Raw genomic sequence first — 27,166 nt, forward strand, 5'->3', positions numbered from 1 at the left:
AAGTTCAATAATTTAGATCAAATGACAGGCATATTTGAGATAAATATTTCCTAGGGGGTCAGGGGCCTTGTGTTGCAGTTAAAAATATGTGTTCCCAAGTCTTTAAATAATGAAGATATTTTCTAGTTTCATTATAAAATATAAAAATCATATTATTTAACACAATTTAATAGTTCTGAAGTTAGCAAAATGGGTATGAAAGTATTTTCCTATATTTATCTTAAAAAGAGTACATTCACAAAAACTAGTAAGAGTTTATACACTTAGCCTGTTTTGAGCTTATTTTGAAATTTTCAACATTATTGAGGCAATATTAACAGTATGAAGCAAACTGTTGAAGCATCTTTTTAGTGCTTACTTTACTGAATGGTTTGCATAATTAAAAAGTTAATTGCTTTGTTTCTACAGTCTTTGGGAGTCATGGGACCAACCCCAGAAGCAGGCTTCCAATGCTGTATTTTACGACACATTTTCATTATCCCAATGAGCGAAGCACCTTCCCTACCTTGGCAGAGGGTGCAGTGAAGGGGTGTGTGTGTGTGTGTGTGTGTGTGTGTAGAATGCACTACCAATGAGATACAGGCATAAGAAATATAACTATCAAGTTTAACCAGTGAATAAAGCACATGGTATTAATCCTTACCCTATCTTGAGTACTGTATTTCTTTAAGCAGCTCATGACATTGAGTCTATTATTCTGTTATTCTAAAGAGAAAAAAACACTCTATTAGCCTTTTCCTGATTTTTATGATATAAACACTTGACTGTGTTACTTAGGATCCCAGGTCTCAACAATTATGTCAAACCACAATTTAGAGTGATTTTTAATGATGAAATACAATATTGCTTTTAGAAAATTACAAAAAAAATGCATTGTGTTTTATAAATCGCACAAATAAAAAGAAAGATTCTTTTAATGTCCCTGAAAAAATAGGTAAGGAATGGATTTACTGCCTTCCTTAAACAATGACCCAAGAAGATCAATAATTTGCTCAAAACTACATAAAAAAATGAGTGCTTCTACTAAATATAAAAGAAAACTAATTTTCTACTTAAAGATGTTTTTAAAATAGAAATAATTGTACTAGCTGCAATAAGTTTCATGAACTTTGAATGCAGTAATGCAAAAATAGACCTGTGGAGCTAATAGCAAAAAGCAAGAAAGATAAATAATAACAGCTACTATGTATTGAACACCTAGTGTTATCAGTTATTAACCATAATTTTACATATCTTCTGCCCAGTTTCATCATCTATAAAATGCAGATAATATTACCTTCCTCAGTGATTCTACAAAGCAAATGAATATGCAGAACAGTCAGGTTAGCACTAATGTACCATAAAAGTAGTAGTTTATTATTTCAATTTTCCTTACCCTTTTTTATCATTTATTTTTAGATACTTAATAAGAATACTACTTCAGCATTCCAATAAACCTTAAAATAAGTAGATTACCCACTTTATGGCATATTGTTCTTTTCTGGTGTTTCTCTGCTTGGGTGTTAAATTGTGACAAGGAGTGAATAAGTCTATAATTCATTTGTCTCTGACATTGGAGATACTTCATGAGGACTTCTCCTTAAAATATTTTCAGCCCTGGGCACCTGGGTGTCTCAGTCAGTTGAGCGTCTGACTTTGGCTTAGGTCATGATATCACAGTTCGTGAGCTTGAGCCCAGCATTGGGCTCTGTGCTGACAGCTCTGAGCGGGGAGCCTGCTTCGGATTCTGTGTCTCCCTCCCTCTCTGCCCCTCTCCCGCTCCTGCTCTGTCTCTCTCGGCCTCTCAAAAATAAAGAAATGTAATAAAATCTTTTCAACCCTTTATGCTTGACTTGTATTGTGATTGGGATGTTTTACTTTATATTCTGAAAATAGTCTCAAATACCCCCATAAAAGTTGATTCCTACATTTATAAATATATTTGCCTTAATTAGCAGTTTAAGTGGAGAAGTGAATAAGCGTTACGAGTCAGTGCCTAATTAGCAGAGTCTATCCCTACTCTGTGATTGGCGATCCTCTTTACAAGGCTTTTCTTACTGCCATGAATATTTGAGAGTCGTCTGTAATCTCAGCGCTTTAAGAACTGTTCTGCTGCTGGGCACTGAATGATCTTTAATAATTATTTGATGAATATCTTTGTGAGTTACTGGTTTCTGTCATTTACTACTCTTTCACAATAAATCCAGTAAAATATATGCAGGCTTCTTAAAGAGAGAAGCCATCTAGCTGCAGAAAATAAATTTGAAACTATTAATATTTTTTGTCTATGGTTTTTGCAGAATCATATTATAAATACTGGCACTTATTCACAGTACATAGAGAGCCATGTGCTTCTAACCTTGAAAACCAATACTGATTTCCAAAGGAACCAAGAAACAACTGATCTTTATGCCAAAATATAAGTGAGGCCAGTGAACATTTTTTGTAGGCAAGAAAACAATCATGCACTTACTGAATATTATGAACATTACAAGTTTGATTTCATGTGAAAAAAAAGCTGTAGAAGCAGAAAAAACTGCAAAGGTAACTAGTGAAGATAGTAAAGTAGTTATGTGATATAATTTTATTAAATGCTAACTACCTAAAAATATGTATTCAGAACAATGACCTTTGAGGAAGACTGGACAGTAATTATTATAATTATTGTCCACATTTTATAAGTGAACGAGATATTATGTGAATTGATCCAGGTTCCTTCCCTGCAGATGTAATGGAGCTTTAACAAAGACTCAAACTCACAAACTTCTACTCTCAAAATATACGGTAGAACATTGACGTGTTGAATTATTACACAGAAGAATTAAGTTAGATTTAACAAGGAAATTTTCAATTTGAAAATTTATAAGACAGACAGACTCTTCTAAAAACCATCCCAAAAGGAATATAGAAACTTGATAGTCTGAAAGGACTCAAAATATAATGACTTTTGGTATAGAAAATGAATTATTTGATCCTCAAAATGTTATAGATGAGGTATTGCAAGGGAGAAAATGTGCATGGAATGGTGAAGTTGGGAGAGGCAAAGAAGTAAGGTTATTAGAATGCATAAAATAATAAAAAAATGAAACCTCAGAGTCAATCTGTAGGAAAGTCCTCTAATCCTCCTTCAGGAATGAAATGTCAGAGAAATTCAGAACTTTTCATTTGGGTAAAGAAGAGTAATGTATTTCCTTTAGTATTTTCAAAAACTTAAAAAAAAAAAAAGAAAAAGCAAAGGCTAAGTAATCAAGTCAAAAGTCCTATACTTTGTGCTCTGAAATAAAATGTGGTTACTTAAGAAAAACACACATGGGGACCTCTAAACCCATGGACAATTGATAGAACTAATTTAATAGCTACTTGATCCTGAGGACATAGGTAATCCTCAGACATGGGCTACAAAAGAAAAGGATGTGGGTCTGATTTCACGAAAGAGGATGAAAACAGTCTGGGGCTGAAATAGGCAGGAATTAGATTTTAGATCTTCATTATTCTGGAAGAAAGAGATGAACCAATGTTGTCCGGGAAACTAGAAGTGCCTCTCAAAATTGAATTCTCAAAGAATTAGTGAAGGCTGAACACAATTGATCACACCGAATAAAAGGGAGGAAGTTTAAGGCAAAGAACTCTGATAAAATACAGTTCTGTGTGAACATGTTGCTTCCAATCACCATTTAAAGATGATGATGTATGGTTAACATTGCCCTGACCACAGTAAAGGGAAAAAATAAGGATTGGGTCTTAAAACTTAAATCCTCAAGTATTTATATTTTTGAAGATTGAATTTTTTTAGGTGGAGTTATCCAAGAAATTATGACTATAGAAACAACAATTTAAAAAATTACGTATATGTCTAGAAGATATTTTTGATACACCGTTGTGAGTGTTAGATATCACACACTCAAGAGGAACTGTTAGTAACTATGCAGGTAAACAATAGCTCTGATGAATAATTGGTTAAATGTTTAGGTGATGCAAAGACACCTTACAGAATAGACCAGAAGCAAGGAATGAAAAGAAGTCTGGCTATATAAGCATGCTTAAAGCTGATATTGAAAAAATCATTTACATATTTTAAGAAAGAATATGCAAAATCCTTAAGAGATGACCTTAAAGAGAACAGAAAGCAAGAAAACAACAAAAGCAACAAACACAAGTTAGGACACAGCATCTTGGTTGGCACCTAGTACTAAAAGATGCCCTGAATCTAAGGAGCCAATGCAATCTATTTTCAGGAGATGATCCATTCAGTGGTGGATGTGTTTCAGTAAACGTCATCTAGCCTCAGTGGGTCTGGATGACAAAGTCCCTCTTTGTCACCAGGCAATCTTTCAAGAGATAATGCTGCCGATTTTCCTTGGGTCTCTTTAGAGATAAAGGGTACTGTCTTGAAGAGGAAGCAGGGATTTTCCAATTTCTTGAATAGGATACATTCCTCAAAATTTAATAAACTAATGCTCAAGTTCAACATCAGGATCTTGTGATATTGTTGAGAACTGGCCTTGACTTTGTACAATTCTGTGCATTGGTAAAATGTGCACTGATAAAAATTGGATTTTTAGATTAAGAAAAAAATTCCAGGTACCACCTAGAGGCCACCTGGTAATCAGACAGATAGCCTTCTCTTGGCACACCTTACATTTTCATACAATCTGTTGAAAGTTTCAGGACAACGGCGAATGCATATACCAGGCTACAAATTGATATTTCTAGAGATTTCTGATGAGCCAAGTAGACATATGTGTCATTAAATAGATGTGGCATTTTTATTTAAAATTATTATGCAGCAATTGGTTAGATTACCTTGGGCTGGAAGACAAGTTTTATCAATAAAGTCCCTATTCACAATTCCTACTAAGCAACAATGAACACAGAGAAAGGAGAATAAATTTATGTGACATTGATGGTTGACCTTCCTTAGAGAAAAACAACATCAAAAGTGACATCTACCCGGAAAATCATTATTAGTAAGTCTTTGCACATAATATATTTGGAGGCATTTCTTCCTTTGCATGGTGTACTAGCTATGGTAAGCATCTTTAACATGCATTTCTGTAGTGTTGTTTACATATAAAATAGACTGAATTTGGACAGTCCTTGTACTATGTTGCTTGAATTTATTTCTCAACCAAATTGTATTTTCATTATTTTCTGTTTTGAAGCATATCTATTTGCACAGTATTACCAACAATTAATGGCACTTTTATAGTGTCAGGAATCCCATAATCACAAAATAAAATTTTTGATGATGACCAGGAAAGTGTTATCAATTATTAGATCTCACAAAAAATGCAATTAGTCAGGCACTATTTGAATTTCCAGCCAGTGAGATGGACAAATGATGGCCTAGTATAAAGCAAAATATAAAAGTAAGAGGGCAAAACTCATTTAAAAGAGTAGCTAATATATTACTCAAGGAAATATAATGGAAGCTACTATACAGAAATTTCAGACTCTGTAGTACTTTCACTAAATTTCATAAAACAAATAATAATTCTGAAAAATAGGAGCATAAGATGATAAGAAATTAATTAAGATTACTGTCAAGGGATGCAACCCTGCCCCCACCTTTGATAATGACATTGTAATTGTCTAGTTTGACCTAAAAAGAAATTCTTAAGTGTATTTTTATACTACATTTCCTGGTCTTCAGTTCTCTTAGTTGTTTCACTTCTGCTGAATCTCTATCAGAAACATTGGGCCCTTATTCCATACAACTAAGTTCAACAATTTTTTTTGGATAACTGTGTGTAGGGATTATTCCAGTTATATCTAGGCCAAGGTGAAGGCCCTGTCCTCAAACAGCTTGCAGCACAGCGGAAGAGAATAATGTAGAGAACAATATGTCTCTCAGTTGGATTTACTAGTTCCTTTCATTATCAAGGTCCGCATGATCACGTGTCTACTTCTTCATCTCTGCAACACTGGACATTTGATAACCACTACTTTCCTAATTCTAAATATCCCCTCAGCATGCCATATTTTGTTTTTGCTTTTAAAAAATATCATTCTCAGCAACCTTCACTGAAACCTACTTCTCCATTACTTTTTTATATTTCATCATTTTTTTCAGATTCCATGTTGGGTATCATCTCTTCCCAGTGTCAAATGTTTAAGAGATGGTCTCATTATTCCCAAGATTTCATAATCACCAGGGTGATACTAACTCCTAAGGCTATATTTCTATCTGTGTATACTCCCTAATTTCAGATGTACATTTCCGATGGTCTGCTAGATATTGTCTGAATTTTGCAAAGGTACTTTAAAGTTCACATGTCTTAATCAGATTAATTCTCCTGGAAATGGGCTATTCCTCTCATTTTTGCCCGTTTGGCAAAGTACAACCCGGTTTTTCCACCCTCTCAGATTGGTCTCCTTGGCATCACTCACGATTCTTTATAACTTTGCCCATATTTCCACTTATCAAATCTCTACTTACCTATCCTTCCAAGCTTGGCTGTGGGTTTTCATATCCCTAACTCATATCATCCTATGGTTTGGGTAGCATGCATTTTAAAATCTGCATAGAGCCTCTCACGACTTTATTTTTAATCATCTAAGTTGGTACATGCCATTCTCCATCACAATATGCAAATGATTAGAAGTTAGAGAGCATGTCTCATTCACCTTTGGATCCCTCATGGGAATGGGCACGGAGTAAATGCTCAAGAAATGGTTACTGAAGTCGATGAATTCTCTTAATATCCTAAATTCCCTGTTCATTGTATAAAATTTTCAGCTATGACTGCTATGACCTTTTGCTACAATTGCTGAGTTGGTGAAATGCAGCCTCATACTGAATAAAAACAATGGGCATAATTCAGTCTAGGCACTATGGCTGATAGGAATGCAACCTCAGAGAAGCATACCACTTCTCAGACCACATGTGGGTCCCCTGGTGACTTCATCAATGTAGATGATGAGCATTTCAGAGGGGAAATACAATTGTAAAAGATTTATTTTGCAACAGAAATGAATGAGTCGACAGTTTTTAAGCAGCAGGACACTGCTCTACTATCTTTTATTATCAAAACACTGTATAACACTCATCATAGTTTCATCTGAGCATACAGTTTCAAAAATTAGTGGGTTTTGAGATTATCATATTTTGGCGGTTGAAAATCTATTTAAAGGAAGCATTTAAATTTGCATGTGTTTAAAACATATCCTCATTTTGTAATAAACTTATAATTCTCCTTTTTGGACAGTAATGAGAAGGCATGCACAATGATGAGACTCATGTCAAAAAAAAATCAACCTGCATTTAAGTAAAAATGTATCCGAAATAAGATTTAGAAACAAGGCAACCTTTTGTCCATATTTCAGATTGAAAGGGAATATGACATAAAGACTAACCTCCATGAACTTAGCTTGAAACTTAAGAGAGCAATCACAAAAACAATTTGCAACCACAGCACAAGGAATGCATTAGTTTTTTACAAATACAACTAATCTAATCCAATCTTTAATCTAATCATCTACTTGAGTAATATAATTGGTCTTCTGAAAAGACAATAACTTCAAAAAATTATTTACAGGCCCTTATTAAGATTGAAAGAACTTTATACAAAGCACACATTTTATTATTAATTATCCATATTTATAAGTGGAGCGAGAACAGACATAAATTTAATCTGTTTTGTAGTTTAGACCTGGATTTAGTGTTCTGCCAATTTCATCCCAGATAAATTCTTCTGCCAATTTCATCCCAGATAAATTCTAGAGTTTTCTAAGTAATTACGTTTAGCAACAAGAACAAAAGGAAGATAAAGAAAGGGAAAAAAAAACAATAATTTGATTAGAAAAATTAAACAAATAATTTGACTTTTTTGGCTTCACATGAAGCCTCCAGGCCAATTTAATAATTATTTTTAAGTGATGTAGAAATGAGTAGGGAGAAAGAGAGGGTACGATGCAGATAACATTTTAAGGCCTTCTCCAAGCCCAAGAAGTTATTTATAATGTAAAAATTCCAATAAGTGCATTTGAAATCATTTCATCTGTATATTTTTCCTCTCCCTTCTCTGTACGTCACTGCTCTGAACTCCTCTAATGAGTTTCCTCCTCTCACATTATAGTGAAGTTACTGAAATCAAGGTTGTATCGCCCCAACATAAGGACTTGTACCATGAAGTCAGAGATTCTTTCTCATTCACTTCAACTTCCTCAGAAAACCTTGGTCATATTTTATTTTCAACACATTTGTTGAATCAAACGAATAACCACAGATTTCTCAGTATATAATTACCTCATTAAACAAGAGACAGGGATAATATTCCACTTTGCTTTACTTAAAAAGATAGTGCTTTTCATAAATTAAAAAAAAATAGGGGCGCCTGGGTGGCTCAGTTGGTTGAGCATCCGACTTCGGGTCAGGTCATAATCTCTCGATCTGTGAGTTCGAACCCCGCGTCGGGCTCTGTGCTGACAGCTCAGAGCCTGAAGCCTGCTTCAGATCCCGTGTCTCCCTCTCTCTCTGACCCTCCCCTGATCATACTCTGTCTTTTTCTCTGTCAAAAATAAATAAACATTATTTTTTTTAAATAGCTGCAATAGAAGAGATAACAACAGAGTGTGTTTTATCCTCAAAGAAGAATACTCAAGTGAAACAGTTTCTCAATAAGTGGACTAACTTCTGAGGTTGAGGGTTAACTACACTTTACAGACAAATTCTACCATTTCTTTGACACATAAAAGATGCCTAAGAGTGTTGTCATATGTCAGCAACATCAATTTTGTTATACCTAACTCTAGAGAAAAATCAGAAAAGTCTATCTGCAAAAAAAGGATAAAAAAAATATGGAGATAATACCCTAACTAAATAAGGAGCTACACGTCGAATGCATTGTCTAACAAGTGTGCTGGAATTCAGATAAGCAAATGATTTGAGAGTCTGAAGGCAACAAAGACACTAACTGACCTCTAAAGTCACTTTGAGATTTGATGAGAGCTCATTCTGTCTTCAAATGTCATAAGGGCTCAACAGAGTGATCTAGTTTTAAAGGACCAAATTAGAATAAAAAGGGTAATATGGCCACACATTTTATCAGTGTTAATTATTAATACTGAGATTAAAAAAGAAAGGGCTGAGAGTTCGGTAAGCATACTAATTGGTCACTTTTTTCAGCTTGTTTTCCCTGTCAGTGTGAATATTTTAGAGCAGTTCAAAGGGAAATACACACCTGAAGAATACGCATTCAACAGGAACCCTGAGCATAAATGTAAAAAGATTTTAAAAGTGAGAAAGGAATATAGGAAGTAATGATGACTTATCCCCACCTTGAAAGGTGAAGAGCACAGAGAGTGGGGTTGATTTGATGCCAGAGGATAGAATCCTCCCTTCCTTTCATTTCAGATCCTTGATATACTTAAACATATCTGATGCTTTCATGATTAAGCTATTGTGTTATGTAAAATCTGCCTAAAGTCAATAATCAAAATTACTTCCCGTTACTATTTGAATCATAGTAAATAATTCTATCATCAGTTCATATGGTGAAACTATTGCTACCCATTATTTAAGTATAAATTATTAGGTGCTATTACTTCATTTAGTTTCTCCCACAATAGTATGATTTACTATTGAAGGAAGCAGGGCTAAGAGAGGTCAGAAAACTGCACTGTTACTAAGAGGACAAACCAGAATTCAAACCGATGTCATCTGGTTGCAAAGCCTATTTTTTAAACCACTATATTCTACAGACAACGTTGCTTCTTGTCTAGGACAGTATCTTCTTTGGATTCTTTTGGATTGTGCTGCTCATTTACTGGAAAACTTCCGCAGCCCACATCTTGATTGGAGACAACATCTGTAATTACTTGCTGTCTCTAATCACCACGAAAAAGCACAACTGAGTAAAGCCCTACAAAAGTGGGGGCATGGTGGACTTGGGGATACTCGAGAGGCACAAAGCCATTTCACAGATGACTAGAAAAGGAGAAAATGCAATCCAACTCTGGCAACAAGAGTGCCACACTGAAAAACAGAACCATGGAAATGCATCCTTTCCAGGGTATGTGAGTGTCTTCCTGAAGGGAAAAAAAAAAATAAGTAAATAGGTGGGGCATTTGTTTTGAGAGATTACGCTCCTGCCATTAACAAGTATTTGGGCATCTTTGGAAAGATGGGAGACTGACTTGTTATTTAATTCAATCTGAATGAAAACAGTACAAACCAACAGTGACTCGATGGGGGTACCCGAAAAGTGACCCCCATTGGGTAGGTGAATTGGAAATTGGGTAGATGGGAGAAAAACAGAGAGAAAACCCTTTATCCCACACCAAGTTATGAGGTTAGTCTCCATCCTCATTATCCTTGTTCATATAAAAATGGTATTTCATTTCCAATTGGTATTTCACATATACTGTCATTTATTTCTGAAATCAAAGGACAAGCACATAGCATATACAAAATGGCTTTGTGATGGACTGTACCATGTTCTAACCATCAAAAACAATGTATTCTAAACCCTATTGAACACATGTGGAGTGAGGGGAATGACTGAAACAATGATTAAGCCTAACATATAATTCTGAAAATGTAAGAGAGCTTGGAAGTGGGGGTACGCTCAAAAATATTCGTGTATAAATATCAAAATGATCTTTTAAAAATCTGAGAACATAAAGTGGCAGAAAATTAATTAGGCATTTAGCATGGTCAATTTTTTTTTGACTTTACTTAAGTTTTTGAAATCTGCCTTAAAGACCAACTGCTGTTTTCCAGTTTTAATTTACGTCTATGTTATACTATTTGGAGGTTTACCTAGAGGAAAATAAGTACTATTTTCTACCTTTTGTTCATTCTTACTCTGATCAAAGTACGTTGTCAAGCAAGAAAGTAAACGTGTTCATTCTATTGTGAGATCACTTAATTACAATTAATGTTTTGAGGGGCATTACACCCAGGGCCAGATCAAATCTACAGATGGCTCTTGCATGGTGTGATTTGAGGGAGGCTCTAAAATTGTCTCCCACATTGACCTGCTAGGTACCAACGTTTCGACTCACCTAGTCAGAAATCACACAATTTCATTCACTTGACTTCTTTATCTCATACATGCATTACTACTATTAAAATGCACGTTTTGTAGGTTGCAAGGAAGGCCCTTGAATTCTTCCCTGCTCACCTTAGCACAAATTTTCAAATTCATTTGCTATCTCACTAAGAGACCCAAAGTACTTTTTCTGACTTGGAAAGTAAAACATATAAGAAAAATGGGATGTAAGAAAAAATCACAGATTGTTGGATCTGAGTAAGATTTTAGAGTTAATTCTGTTAACTGCTTTACAAATGATGAGTAGCAGATCTAGAAGGAGTTTGTGACCTACCCATTCATAATGGCAAAATTGGGATTGGAGGTCAAATATTTCTTATATTTGAATTGTTGAACACTATATATGGTTACATGATATATAACAAAGCCAAATTAACTTGCAAAGGTAATTCTGGGGGGCGACTGGGAAGAATAAGATGACTATGGCATTAATTCAAAAGTCAAGATAAATAGTGACAAAAGAGCTAAAGCGAAGGTTAAATACCACTCTGTGAGAAAGTCTGACGACAACTGCCTAATGTAGAAAAGGGCAAGTTCTTGCATAGTCAATATATGCTCCTAATGTGATGATGGTTTTAAGCTTACTATTTGGGTTTCACTTGAATTATGAATTTATTGCAGTAGGGTTCCAATTGTTTTAACATGTCATTATCAAGTATTTTATCATTACTAAACTTCCTATCATGAGCTCCCTATTCTAAAATACCTTATCCCGTTAGGAATATTTTATTGAAATAATAAATAACCAATTTCCCCAATCTTATCGAAAGACCAACATGAAATAATCATACTATTGATAATAATAAAGAGAAAAGAAAATATTTTAGTGATCTTTTCATAAATTAATGTATAATTCATAAACAATCCTTAAAATACTTTTTAATGATACCGTTTCCATTACCGCTTTCCAGAGACCCATGGATATAAGTACCCTGGGTCTGAAATTATTAAAATGGTGGGACTCATTCTAATTATTAGATTCAGGTTTCACGAAATTATGTTTATTCTTACAGTGTATTCTTTTTCCTAAGCTAATAAAAGAATAAAACCTCATTCATCATTTGACAGTAAGGTGGGTTGGAACGTAGGCTAAAGCTTATTATAAAACCTATTAATCCACAAGCCCTCTTTATAAAATTGTGTTTATTATGCTAAAGTATAGGAAGCAAATAAAAGCTTTTGTAAAACATAAGTGCATTTCACTACTTATCTGCTTAAATTTTCCTTTTAGTTATTTCAGTTACTTTTAGTTATTTCCTTACTAAAGCATCTGTGACAACTTATTTTTACCATTAGCTTTTCTAGCGTATACCCAGGTCACGTCGTGACATTGGAATGTTGTTTTTACACTGGAAAATTATCTTCCAAACTTTACAATGAAAGTTAATCCCAAAATCAGTTATAACTACATTATTTCACATGGGTTAAAATTAAAGAAAACATTTGAGGTAATAATAATTAGGAACTAGGACAGCATCCAAAATGGTATTTTCATAGAAAATCCAATACAAATCCTGATTAAAACCTAACCAAGCAAAACGTTGCAGATTACCTGGATTCCAATTAAAGGTGACAAATGAATACTTGACAGGTTTCAATTCCAATTCTATTTATGTCAGAATGATCCATTAATATTGAAGATGAAATTACCAGAATTCAAGCAATACAATTGTACTTTATGACTAGATAGTAGTCTGAAAACTTGGTCCCAAAAAAACTTATTCAAATGCCAACTGCTACATTTGGATCACCCAAAGTGAATCACATCTCCTTCTGTCATTACCTATAGATCAAGACTAACATGAATCACGGCTGGCAGATGACAAATGATTACATAAAACTGAATTTCAAGTGTCAGTTACATACAAAATCAGAAAAATCAGTTCTATTATGATGGTCTTTGCTGATGACAAGACTAAAAACATGGTTACAAAAAATAACTAAACACCTTATGTGGGAAATGTTTGTCAGTAAATTTTCTAGTTTCTTAACAAGCTCACCTGTTAAGTTTTCCATGACATGTATGTTTCCTAAAAAGTAACTGATAATGTGTGTGTCATATATAATTATGTTTCTTACTCATCATTTCTTTCTTATTTTAAAGGTCGAATCCCCTTGAACTCAAAAAACAGAAAAATAACATTAAAATGTGGTTATAATGTCAATGATGCAAAATCCTTTCTGTTAATATAGCTGACATCCCAAAATAAAGACTTCCTTATACATACGGTTGCTGAGAATGAGATAAATACTTTTTTAAACACAAATAAAATGATAATATCAAAAGGTAATCACAGATATAGGAATGTCCTTAAAATAAATCAATCCTTCCTTCCTTCTTATGTGTGTATGTGTAATATTATTATAGTATCTTAGCTTAATTTTTACTTTTGTGCAAAGCATTTCAAACATATTTGCCTTAGAAATATATTCATCAGCAATGTAATTTATACCAAAATTTGGTAGTCATTTAAAATGATACTAAAAATAGTTAATTCTTAAAAAGCACATCAAACTCCCATCCACATAATCATACACCCCCATACACACAGATAAGCATGCCTTTATAGCCATAAGGCAAATGCCATATAACTCTGGATTGTTCATCAAGAGGGATATCCATCAACAGATCCTGATATCATATCTTCTCACCCAGATAACAATGTAGAAAACTAATTACTTAACATGATTTAGTTTAGCCATAATTTCACTTGGGCTCACTTGTCATCTATTACGCTCTAAGGTTGGATTTTAATATTCATAGGTAAACTTCCAGAAAAAAAAATCAGATTTCCCTGAATTAATATGCTCTATTTGCATACCATCACTAAAGAAACCAGTGTATAACAAAAGTTAGAATGTCTTATTTCACTTGGGGGATGGGATGGTGAAAGGCAAATCCATTTCAAGTGTTCACCAGAGATATAATGTGTGTGATCCCCCTTCCTTCACTTACATATAACCAAATCTCTTTTTACATTTGAAATAATCATAAAATTAGTATGAACTTTCCTCTTCCATCATTTGACACAAAGCTATTCCTAAGACATTTACTTATAACCTGAAACCCAAAAAAATAAATCACCCGTTTGGGGGAAACATAAACAGATGTGAAAAGTTTATAAGAACTATCTGCAGTCTAACTTTATAACATAAAGAAAGTGTAGAGAAGGCCAATTGTGGTAATTATGAGAATCATCTCACAAAAGGGTAAGAATATGGAGTCCTAAAATTTGCTTTCTTCTCTTTCCCTTGCACAAAAATGAGAAGAAGAAAAAAAACCTTATAATTAAATGACAAGGAATTCTAATAGTATTTACAATCTATTTTTTGAGAATAACATATCATCGTTCTTGTTTGACTCCATTTCAGCTATCACTCAAAAGGAGAGGTTCCAAAACGCTTTACTGAATACGTCAGAAAAGAAAGAATTGAGCAAAGTGTGTTTATTGTCATTTCCTTTCACTGAGGCAGGACAATTGCAGTTGAAGAAATAGTTGCATGACAAAAATGAATAGAAGAAAACAATAACACAAGACCTTTATCAGTTTCTATCGTTTAGGTATTATGAGTTAATTTAGTTTAGTTTTTTTTTTTCTTTTTTCATAGAAGGTACTAGTCTGATTTATTTGTAAATGTGTTTACTTCTGACAGGTTGTTTGAAAGTGATGGTGCAAGTTTGGTGAATTTTATCTATACAGTTATGTTCCTTTATTTGGTATTTCTGGACTTTAGCAAATATTTATTTTTTTTTTTTTAGGTACAATAGTTTTAGTGTCAGCTATTTTGTTTTGGATTTAGACTGAGCCTCATGAGTCCACTTATTACGGCTCACTAGCGTGATTATGTGTGTGGATGCTGTGTTTGCCCCTACCATTTTCCATATGCTCTGCCTCACCAACACTGCCATCCGGCGTGGTCCTTTCGTAGCTGTCCTCTGGGAGTGGAAGGGCACCCAGCCTTGGCCCTGATGAACTCTTACTGCTTGGTGTCTCTGACTCCTCCAGCCCGCTGTCATAGCAACTCTGCAGTGACCCCTGATGTGGGTCCTGAGGCTGACTCACAACAGAAAACGTCACTCTACGAAATGGCTGCAAAAGAAAAGATTCTGAATGTCACTAAAGTGTAAGATTGTAAACGATCTTATTACAAAACACATAAACGACATACATCAAGGACTACCGGCGACTCATTCAATACAAAATGGTTAGAGATGTTCAACTCTATTTGGTTAACTGTGTTATCTGAGGCAGTGCCTAGAATTTCATTTTCATTGTGGAAAAAAAAAAACCCTGAAAATTCCCTTTCTGCAACAGAGATAAGAAAACAGCAATTTCACTAAAATACACATTTAACTCTATGTTAGTACCATGTATTCAACCTTCTTCTATTCTGTAGTCTTCACTTCAAATTTGCTTTTCATAAATAGACTCTATCGCAAGTGTCACTGATTTGGGAAGGCAATACACATTGAAATAATCATTGTAGGCATTCATTTTTAAAAAACTCTGTCTGTATGATACAATGGTTTTAAAATGAGTGTTCTGGCAGTTGACTCAAACTATTAAAGGGATAACTAATAAATAGGAATTTAAGGACACTGTTAGGAGATAGGAATACATTCCTGTTTTTCTTCTTATTAAAAATATTACCTATTGACCCTGAGATTGTAAGGGTAGCATTGAACTAATAGATAAAAGTTCCTTTAACCAGGGAACAGAAAATAAACCCCAAAGCTTAATTGTATGTGCTTACAACGACCGTTTATAGTTTGTTCAAAAGTAGTTACCGCACGCACAGCCTTTAAATTGTAATTTTAAAGTGTTGTAAATTTTTATCCAGTTGGATCCCACAAGTTACTATGACACCAAAGTTGGCTGCACTGAAGATTTACTATGTACAGAATTTACAGATTATTGTAACTACAAAACAAAACAAAAAAAATAGGCTCATTAAGGGAACAAACTAATGCCATGCATTGATAGTATTCTGCACATAACAGTTGAGGGAAAAAAGAAAAACAATATAAAAAGGTTCTGTGGTATCTCTCTGAGATTATTCTTGGCAATAGCTGTAGCCATTAAAAACTTGTGTGTGACTTGAAAACGGCATAAATGTATTTTTTAAACTTACAGCTCAGACTGGTGCTTTTTAATATAAGGTATAAAAATAATAATGTTGCCAGACAATAGTGAGAAAGGTCGAAAGCCTTTTTTTGCACTTTTATAACTTGAATACGAATGGTTCAAATCATGAGTCATGACTGGACCAATCTACACATGTAGGTTATTCAAGGGAAAGCTAAGAAGAGTTACAGTATTTCCCCCAAATTTATAAAGTGGTTTCACTAGAGACAAATGCATGCTTCCACAAATCTTCCCTTCACTTTATCTCAGAACACTGGCCAGGGATATTGTCCATTATTAGCTTTTCTAACCCAGTGCCTTGCCCTTCATGTACTTATTTGGAGAGGACAGTCTTAATAAAATCCTATCTTTCATTCTAATTCAAAATCAAACGTTTAGAACTGCTGAATCCTATTAGGAAGGGAAAACATTTCTCTTCTTTATAATGTTTCACCAAATTGGAACTACAGTATTTTTAAAACAATTATGAAATACTTCTAGTACAAATAGCATATATATATATATATATATATATATATATATATATATATATCATGACCCAAAATTTACTGGCAATAAACTCTAAAATCATTACTCTTCTTTCATTAATAATACTTCTATTTCTTCACAATAATACAATTGTGATGTTTTAACTTATATTTCAAGTAAATATAGAAGTCAATATGTATTTACCAGGCTTTATCTTATGTGCACAAAGTTTTTTAATTTTTTTTCTATTTATCACTCCCAGTTGACTGCAAATTATCTGAATTTCCTCAGTCTCACCTCAGAAATAAGGCCACTCACCGTTTCCTAAAACCACACTGTTCTGCACAAAGAAAAATTCAGTAAATACTATTGAACAATAAGCTTTAAATGGCAATGTTGAATTTAGAAAAGGACAGTAATGGTCATTCAGACATATCACTCCAAGACATAGCAATGGGTCACGCACACACACACACACACACACACACACAGAAAGGACTGTCAAATGCTATTCTTGATTCTCAAATCTTTAAAAAAATTTTTTGTGTTTATTTATTTTTGACAGAGAGAGAGAGAGACAGAGCATGAGTGGAGGAGGGGCAGAGAGAGAGAGGGAGACACAGAATCTGAAACAGGCTCCAGGTTCTGAGCTGTCAGCACAGAGCCCGACACTGGGCTGGTTTCACAGATGGTGAGATCATGACCTGAGCCGAAGTCAGACGCTCAACCGACTGAGCCACCCAGGTACCTCTCAAACCTTTTAGAAACAGTCTTCATTAACCCAAGAAGAAAGACCAAAATGAATACAGAAACACTAATACATACTAATAAATTGACAAAGGAAAGTATATAATAAATTATGAGAAATGTTATTCCATCTCTATATAAAAATAGAAAAAACGGTGATGTTTACGTGATGGGAGTAAACTCAGAATCTGTAATTAAATGCTGGTTCCACCAAAGTAATAGTAGGACAGCACAGGGGTGATAGGTTATGTTTGTAACAAAAAATGTCAAAAATAAGATAATTATTTTTCTATCATGTACAGTATAACAGCTTCTATGAATCTGTGTATTTTCTGTGACTATTTTAATTTCCATGAATTATTTTAGGTTACATATTCAATTGAATGATGAAAAGAAAGCTGTTTTACATTTAAAATACTAAGATATATTTATATAATAAAAAATGTCTAGATTCATGAATGTTTTTGTATGTGTAGAAAAACTAAAAAAAAAAAAAAACAAATAACACCTAATGGATGAAACAAAAATAACTGACAATAAAAATCCAAAATAGAGAGTATCATACAATGAATCATGAAAAATCCCATCCATCATTTTTTAATGCTTATTTATTTTTGAGAGAGAAACACAGAGCACGAGTGGAGGAGGGGCAGAGGCAGAGGGAGACACAGAATCCGAAGCTCCGAGCTGTCAGCACAGAGCCTGATGCAGGGCTCGAAATCACAGACCATGAGATTATGACCTGAGCTGAAGTTGGACGCTTAACCAACTAAGCCACCCAGGAGCGCCCCCCATCCGTCATTTTTAGCCACATTTTAAAATATTCCATTACAATTCAGCAATACCAACAATATCAGTATTACATTACTATTTCAAGGTCTATTTTGATAGTTTTTTGAAAACTTCTTCTGGCAAAGTATTTAAGTTGGCTATGTGAACAAATTAGTGCAATATCCTAAATTCTGAAGGAAAACCCATTAATGCAAGGGTTAAGGTTTTGTTCCAATGGTAAATCAGACACACAGATTAGATGGACAGATGATAGATAAATAGTAGATAGATAGATAGATAGATAGATACAAGATAGAGATAGAGAGACAAATAAATGGACAGATAGACAAGTATTTACATACCATCATTCATCACCAATTTGGGTCTATTGAGAAGATAGGTTTTACAGCAGAAGCTAACATAAAGAAATCACATTTTTTATAGATTCTCGAAATGCCGACTCAATAAAAAATGGAAAGCACAATGGGGCGCCTGGGTGGCGCAGTCGGTTGGGCGTCCGACTTCAGCCAGGTCACGATCTCGCGGTCCGTGGGTTCGAGCCCCGCGTCAGGCTCTGGGCTGATGGCTCAGAGCCTGGAGCCTGTTTCTGATTCTGTGTCTCCCTCTCTCTCTGCCCCTCCTCCGTTCATGCTCTGTCTCTCTCTGTCCCAAAAATAAATAAACGTTGAAAAAAAAAATTTAAAAAAAAAAATGGAAAGCACTGTGTTGACTGTGTCGCATGACACAGAGAATGAATTTGCATTATATATATGTACATATATATACATACATATACATATATATGTGTATATGTGTATACATATATACATATGTGTATATATACATACACATATATATGTGTATATATATATATATATAACTATCACTTAGTTAATTATTGATACTCTGTAGTAGCGTGGTTTACATGGGGATTCTTGAACCTAGACGTGCCTTAGAATGGCCCAGAGAACTTGTCAAAAAGCACCAAGCCAGTACAGGGCTTCAGCTTAAACCCAATGAATCAGTGTTCAGAGTGTGAATGGATATGAGTAGTTTATAAAGTCCCTCTGGGTAATGAAGAGGCACAGAGAGGAAGGAGAAACCCTGCAACTGAAAGCAGTCAAAAAGACAAACTGCCCAGGAAGCCAGGTGGTCCTTTAAGTATTCCTTGATAAAGTTTCTCTGGAGATTGAGTAGAACCATGGCTTCATCTTGGGGTGCAAAAGTATGGACATGAAGACATCTGGTGACCTGAAGTGTCTGAGCTTTGTATTATTCTGTCCAGAGTGGTAAATGATTTCTTGTCTTGCAAAGACAAGCTGGTCTTTCTAAAACAGGAAAAAGCACAAGAAGAGGAGAAAAAACTGTCAGCCTTCTAGCATTTTGAAATTGTCAAGATGTGTTCAAAAATTAAATAAGTAATGCAAGAAAAGGGTCTTCAAGAAAAGCATTCCAAAAATTTTGAGTGGAAAATGCACGACAATTACACACAAGAGGGAGTGGTAATCGAAGATTTTATGAAGGCAAATGAATGCTCTAATTGAATAAATGAGATTGAAGATGTGTTTAGACCATTTCATGCAAAGGAGTAGGAAGAAGAAATGTTGGCGGCAGAGAATTCTGCCAAGAAAAAGTGAACTATGAAAAAAACACCAATGGCAATGGGCAGCAAGGCGTTAGAATGTCTGGATGCTTGGATTTACTCATTATTTCACTATACGTACATTTGCTTTATATTCATTATCTCTCAGGGTTTCAAGGATGTCCCAACATTGCTTTTACAAATTAAAAAAAAACCTCAAAATCATATAGGTGTGTATATAAAAACAGATCAAGTATAATATAATTAGGTTTCCAATGAAATGGAGATGCAAAAATATGCCATGAAACTTGCTTAGGATTTAGGGCAGGCATTGCAAAGGAAGGGTTTGTAGGTTGAGACTTCTAAGGAGAAATTGAGAAAGTGGGGATAGACTATTAATTTTCAAAATAGGACATAAGAGGAATACAGTTAAAAGAAAAAGGTTTGTGCAAAGAGTTTTGTTTATTTATGCACAGTTCTATCTTTCTTCATTTTTTCTGAAAACATTTGCTTTAAGGTCAATGTTTGAAGGCACAGCTAAAAACCCGTAACATAAGGTACAATAGGAATGAATGAAATCAGAGAAATAAGTAAACTAAGAATTAAAAAAAAGAAATTAAAAATAAAATTACAAAGGCAAGGTAAACAGTAAAACATGTTGAGTAATAGGATGTATGGTATGCGTGTGTGTAATGAAAAAAAATGTTATATTGGAAATAACAGAAAAAGGAAAGGATTTTATTCCAAACACCTCTATAGTTTCACTATTGACCTCAATCAAGTTAGCTGACCCTTTGGTTCTTTTGCCTTAGGCTCAGGGTCTAAAATGGAGATGATACCTGCCCCTTACTAACTTAAATTCTCTGAGAAATAATCAGATGGTTTACAAAATAAAAACCTGAAGCTCCCTCAAAGAGGGAACTATAAATGGTATCATAGCTGAGGCCAAAGCTATATAACTAGAGTGATATATTTTATTACGTTTTAGGTTTTTGCTTTTTCCTTTTCTTGTCTGTTTGGTTTTTTTGTATTGTTTTGTTGTTGTTGTTGTTGTTTTAATATAGAACTTGTTCAGTAATCCACAAAGTTTCTAAATAGAATTTTAAAAATTCATATGAAATTTCAAATCTAATTCTCCTGTTAATGTGGTGCTTTTATTGTTCAAATGCAAGCTGCTCATAAAATAAATATGTGCATACAAGGGTGCCATTTTTTCAAAAGGTGTTTGAATCTAATCATCTATTGGGCATGAATGTCTCTGCGGTCACTTCTTTTGGAATGTCATTTATCAACTAATTGTTCCTCCAATTATGACACAGAGGAGAATTTCACTGGAAGACACATCCTACTACAGGGACTTTTCAGATATTTTAGAGGTCGTTGCAAATATATTCAAAGATATTAACTCCAGATAATATGCAATCCCTAAGGCATTAGATGTATCTTCCTCCTTATCCCAGGCCCCAGTTGATGGAAATGCACCAGAGTTGGTATTGATTTAAAGTCCTAAAGACTTAGAAGAAGCATTCTCCATTCTTTATATAATTTTATTCACTTCATTTTCTGAAAATCTAGAGGTCCAATGGGAAATGGGCAGAAATGTAATGGAGAGGTCTTCTACCTTCTATACGCAGGCTGTGGGGAGCCCAAGGTGGTTGCCTTTTTTCTTCCCTCCCTTATTTTTTGGAAATGCTCATGAGTCCTTGGGTAAGAGGTGTGTGAATGCAGTAAACATTTCCCTATAAGATTAATCTCACAGACTGGAAAGGACAAACACAGAAAATAAGGATTTAAATTCGGTGCTGTGGGGTACACAATGTAACGTATTCAATAAATGCATTTGCTCTTTAATATTTTTGATACTCTTTTTTTCTGGAAAATGTGAACAGATGTTAAAACTGATATATCAGTAAACTTGGGATTAGGAGAAATATAACCTGCTTGATGAGGAAGGGAGTTAGACTATATTTTTATCTTTATCTTTATCTTTTTTTTTTTTTTTTGAGAGGAAGGGAATTTAAGAAGGGTAGGGGCAGAAAGAGAGAGAGAATCCCAAGCAGGATCCACACCCAGCACAGAACCCAATGCAGGGCTCGATCTCACAGCCATGAGAGCATGATCTGAGCCCCAATCAAGAGTCAGAAGTTCAACCATGAGCCACCCAGGAGCCCCTAGACTATATCTTGATTACAGAAATAAAGCTTGCATTCTAATGACATTATGGCAATGGGCATAAAGCATTCATGAAGGGAAAATGTGATGAACATTTGATTCATTATTTTTCTCTAAAATTGCATCTCTATGACTGATAATGCAAATTGCCAAACAGTAAACCTAAATCTAGGCAATATAACAGGTTTACAGGTCACATGAGATGTTACCAGAATTTCTACTTCAAATATGAGCTGGGACCAGATATCACCCTACTCTTCTTCAGAAGCTTCAAAGGAGGTCAAGTCAATACATTTCACATTCATAAGATGATTGAAGGGATTTTCTTAAAAAAAGTTTTGCTTTGGGACACCTGGGTGGCTCAGTCAGTTAAGTGTCCGACTTCGGCTCAGGTGGTGGTCTCATAGCTCGTGAGTTCGAGCCCCTCGTCGGGCTCTGTGCTGACATCTCAGAGCCCGGAGCCCGCTTCAGATTCTGTGTCTCCCTCCCTCTGTGTCCCTCCTCTGCTCATGTTCTATCTCCTCTGTCTTTCTTAAAAATAAATAAACATTAAAAAAAAAATTTTAAAGTTTTGTTTTGTTTTGTTTTGTTTTTACTGTCTAGAAAGCTGATGTCAAGTTTTACTAAAGGTATGATAACTACCACAATTTCTATTTCATCTTGCAGAGTCATTAATTTTTTTTAAATTTTAGAGACTCATAAAACCACTCCCTTTTTGAAAGCACTGGCATAATAACATGTAGCATTTATAACTTGAAACATTGAGAAAATTAACTTTGAAACGAATATGCTATTTTGTTTTCAGAATTCAATAATTGCCAAATATATGTGACATTAAGAGGGGCTACCCATTAAAAAAATCATGAAGTCCACTGACAGTTCCCAAGAAAAGCAATAGAGACCACATACATATTCACAAGTAGATGGATATTTATTATTCATTCTTCACTGTTAATTTTTTTTTAAAGTGACTATCATAGAATCAAAGCACATTTTATGGCCCATAATCAGACATTCTCAAAGGTATTTGCCCTCTACCTGCATTAGCAAAATCTTCTGAGTTACAGCTTGCACAGTAAAAACTTGTTTTGTTTGATAGGACAGTGGCCAATTTAGAAAATGGTAAACAACTGAGGTGAACTTCAGAAATATCCTGCTGTGCACACTACTTGCAGTAAAGAGAAAACATAACCTCGGGAAGAGTGCAGGAACTGTCCCCCTCGAAGTCTACTTCTTATAACCTAGTGACTCCATGTTTATGGGGATTTCGTTTGCAAGAGGATAAGACCCTAAGGATGCCGCGGAAAGAACTTCAGGGTAAATCTCTTTCCTTATTGAATACTGCTCTGCGTCTTACAGACAACTTTATTGAGGACTTTAAATCTGCACCTTCCTTTTTAGCTTCAATAGTTTTTCATAAATTGTCTCCTTATCTGGAACTCACATACAGCTGTCTTAGTCATATCAATTATTTCTGAATGGGCTGAAAAGGCTTTTTTATTTTTTCCAATTCACTTAGTTACGTCCATCAAACAGACTTCTAATGACTCTCTTTGTCAGTCATAAAGCATTGAAACAGGCATGGAGCAGAACATCGCAGCATTCATAAGGAACACTACATTTTATTTTTAAAGAGGATCTAGCTAAGTCTTAGAGATCTTTCTTGCAACGGCACAGGTACTTGATTAATCTGCAAACATTTTCAACTGACGTCAATGGTTACCGCACAAACATATCTAGGATTCCATAGTGCCTTAAATGGAATACGTCTGGCAGGACCTTCAAACGAACTTTAACCAGGTCTTTTAAACTTTTTAGGGGCATCTTCTCTGGCTCACATCTCGGTATTTTTCCATACTTCAAACAGTTTTTTCTTTCTTTCAAGTCAATAGCAGATGAAAGGATATTAAAAAGTAACATGTTGAAACATTTGGACTAGTTAATTAAAATGCTCATTGGGGAAGAAATAAAATAACTGTATTTATTTCTTTTGACTTGCATGTAATTACATATTTGACATTATTGTTTATGGTTGTCCTACACAGGTTGAGGATGCAGATGATACTTTATAATTCTTAGTCCAGTAGATAATAAACTACCTAATATTGCAAAGGAACAGTGATATCAATATTAAAATAGTGGCCACTACGTACTGTAAAGGTACTATTTATTTCACTCCTGCTATCACTTCTCCTCGTTTCATCCCTACCTGGATCATATTATATTCTGATTTTGCAAACGAGAAAAAAAAAGTTAGTGAATTTCAGTATTTACTCAAGAACTACTCTAGTCTAAAAATACAAATGGATCTCCTATTTCCCACCCCCTCATGAAAAATGGCAGGAAACAGAATAGCCAAAGCCTAAAATTCTTAGCAAATGAATGCAAACTTTTTTTTCTAAAACTTTTAAAATAGGTATTATGCTCTCAAACACAAATTGTGGGTCCTCTACACTGTGGACACGATTGTTTGATCTATCTTTTGCTCTATTTACTGTCTATAGACACCTGGTCCAGGATTAGCAAACTTTTTCTGTTAAGAGACAGAAAGTAAATATTTTAGGCTTTGCAGGTCACAGGTCTCTGCCCCCACCACTCAATGCTGCTGTTGTGCAAAAAGAGCCACTGAACATACATAAATGAATGCGTATGGCCATGTTCCAATGATACTTTATTTATGGAAATAGAAATTTGAATTTCATATAATTTCCACATTCTGTGAAGTGTTATTTTTAAATTTTTTTCAACCATATAAAAATGTAAAAAATTAAATGTAAAAAGTACAACTTTTCTGTTGTATTGACATTTTTAAACATTATCGTGAACTTTTCAAGTAGTGTGTAAAATCCTCATAAGCAATGTTAATCCATTATACCTCTGTTTCAATGATCGTGCCTTGAAAATAGTTTATATTCAATTGTCATTTATTGACATGTTTCAATATTTCTTGTCCTTTTTGGAAATAACTCTTTTTTAAAATTTTTTTAATGTTTATTTATTTTTGAGAGAGACAGAGAGACAGAGAGCAGGGGAGAGGCAGAGACAGAGAGGGAGACACAGAATCTGAAGCAGGCTCCAGGCTCTGAGCTGTCAGTACAGAGCCCGACGCAGGGCTTGAACCCACAGACCATGAGATCATGACCTGAGCCAAAGTCAGACGTTTAACCGACTAAGCCACCCAGGCGCCCCTGGAAATAACTCGTACCTGGGGAATCAGAAGAACTGGATCTAAGTACTGGCTCTGGTATTAAGTGTGAAATATGGGGAAAAGACTAATCTTTCAACTTTAGTATGTTTGACTTTAAAATGAAGAAGTTATAGCAGAAGATATTTAATATCTTTTCCGGTTTCTTAATTCTCTGAAACTGTAGAAGCTGGGTGTGTTGGATTAGGGAATCAATGGCTGAAATCAGCAATTGTAAAGTAGACTTTGCTCACCCATTAAGAAATTCCTTAGAACACTGCCTGCAAATACTAATGCATCTTGGAACGCATTTACTCACCAAATCAAGATCATGAACAAAAAATATGCATAATAATCCAACATCTTAGTCAATTACCTTACTGAAAAGTTACAAAAATGGGAAGGTTCCTTCAGGCTTACCACTTTTCATGAAAAGGTAAAGACATTCATCTGAAATGTCAGCTCCTTGGAATATGTTTGCCTAAAATCTTACCTATCCTCTGAAACCACCTCTTTTGTGATTCCCTTTTCACTGAACCACATGAAAATGCTGAGTTCCTACTGTGCGCTGAAAACTGTGACATCTCACTCATTTCTCAAAGGTGTGAGTCAAATAGTAGAGGTTGGCAAGGTTGGTATGGAACAGAATGGTGAAAGCATCCTGGGCCACACTTGGGTTGTACCTCCTACTTCCTACTTTATTTGAAACTCGGCACAGTCCCTTGTAAGTTTCTATGTTTACACTCACAGAGAAGCAGGAAGGCAGGAGGGGGGGAAGTCCTACTTAGAAAAAGAGAATATTGACAAGCTACTAATGAGAAAAATACTGTCTTCACAAAGACACTCAACGCAACAAAGACTTACTAAGCACTTGCTTTGTGCCCACCACTGTGCTGAAAAATCTACATACTGCAAATCCAGCCATTAGGCTCAGTTGGGCACGTGTAGATTAATCACGCAAAAGCACTCAGAATGCAAGCAGAGGTTTCTTTTCCTTTTTGGATTTCCTTTCTTTTGCTATTGTGATAAGCATCAAAAGCTCAGTTCACATGCCGCTCGGTTGCTTTGCATGACTACTCTACACACCCATGGGGTTCCAGAAGCAGCTGAATGAAGTTGATAAACCTATGTCTTATGCTACGCAGTTGGAGTTAGTCTGTAGCAGTTCAAGGGAGCAATGCTGAAGAACCAAGTGGAACCGCAGGAAAACTGCTCAGGTTTCCAGCTACTAAAACATAAATGAACAAACAGGCAACAATAACAAAGATGAAAAATAGCCTTTCAGAAGCTACCTCCTAAAATACATCGAAGCTTAGGCACACAGATAGAAGCCTGCCTCACGAGCGCCCGACTCAGTTCTCCCGTACTGAAGTGAATGAAAATGAAATGTTCATTTTAAGATGCACTCAGACAGATGCTCCGGAATTTTCGTCTCCTTTTTCCTTTTCCATCTTAGACACTTCATCCAAACTGCACCTGGTCAATCTGTTTAGGAGACTATATACATTTAAAAACATTTACTTTTCCCATCCTATGGAATGAAGTTTTGTGCCCTTAAATAGCATCCCTTGGTCGGGATGGATTACAATGTCTAACAGGAATCAAGAGAGACACACGGAGTAAGGCTCTGAAGTGTTACTTAAACGTTTAATTATTAAACTCAGTTGAAACCTCATTCTTGAGCCAGAACAGCCTCTACACAGGTGGACCTTCTGCTACCCTGGTGAACTCATTTTCTCTGCCATTCCTGCCAGCTTACTTCTTTTATCTCACTTACCTGCACTTCGTTCAAAAGACAGGCTACCAGTGTCCATAAAACGTCCAAGGAAAAAATGTATTCAAAGCCCATATGCTAATTTTCATCTCTCAGTGCAAGTCAAATGACTGCAAAAGAATCAGTGGATATGGGTGTTGGTAGACAGAAAAATGGACCCTGATGATGTCCACATTCTCATCCCTGGAAACTGTGAAGAGGCAACCTGACATGCAAAGGGGGATTTAAGATTTTAGATAGAATTAAGGTTGCTAATCAACTGACCTTAAGACAGGGAGACTATATTCA

General features: G+C 35.0%; 1 protein-coding gene across 6 annotated transcripts in view; it reads right to left on the bottom strand.

The window, feature by feature from the left end:
* PCDH7 (protocadherin 7) overlaps positions 1-27,166 on the bottom strand; it is a 422,884-nt gene that overhangs the window by 217,637 nt on the left and 178,081 nt on the right. For 2 of the 6 annotated variants that reach the window (XM_043572816.1, XM_043572818.1), the window contains exon 2: positions 15,016-15,124. The exons of 1 other annotated variant lie outside the window; for it this stretch is intronic. In XM_043572816.1, the coding sequence (XP_043428751.1) occupies positions 15,016-15,124 (109 nt within the window). Of the gene's footprint in view, positions 1-14,907; positions 15,125-27,166 lie in introns of all 6 variants that reach the window. 3 more of the 6 variants (XM_043572813.1, XM_043572817.1, XM_043572814.1) reach the window with 2 other exon arrangements.

Source organism: Prionailurus bengalensis, chromosome B1 (genome assembly GCF_016509475.1).
Source record: "Prionailurus bengalensis isolate Pbe53 chromosome B1, Fcat_Pben_1.1_paternal_pri, whole genome shotgun sequence".
Lineage (NCBI taxonomy): Eukaryota > Metazoa > Chordata > Mammalia > Carnivora > Felidae > Prionailurus > Prionailurus bengalensis.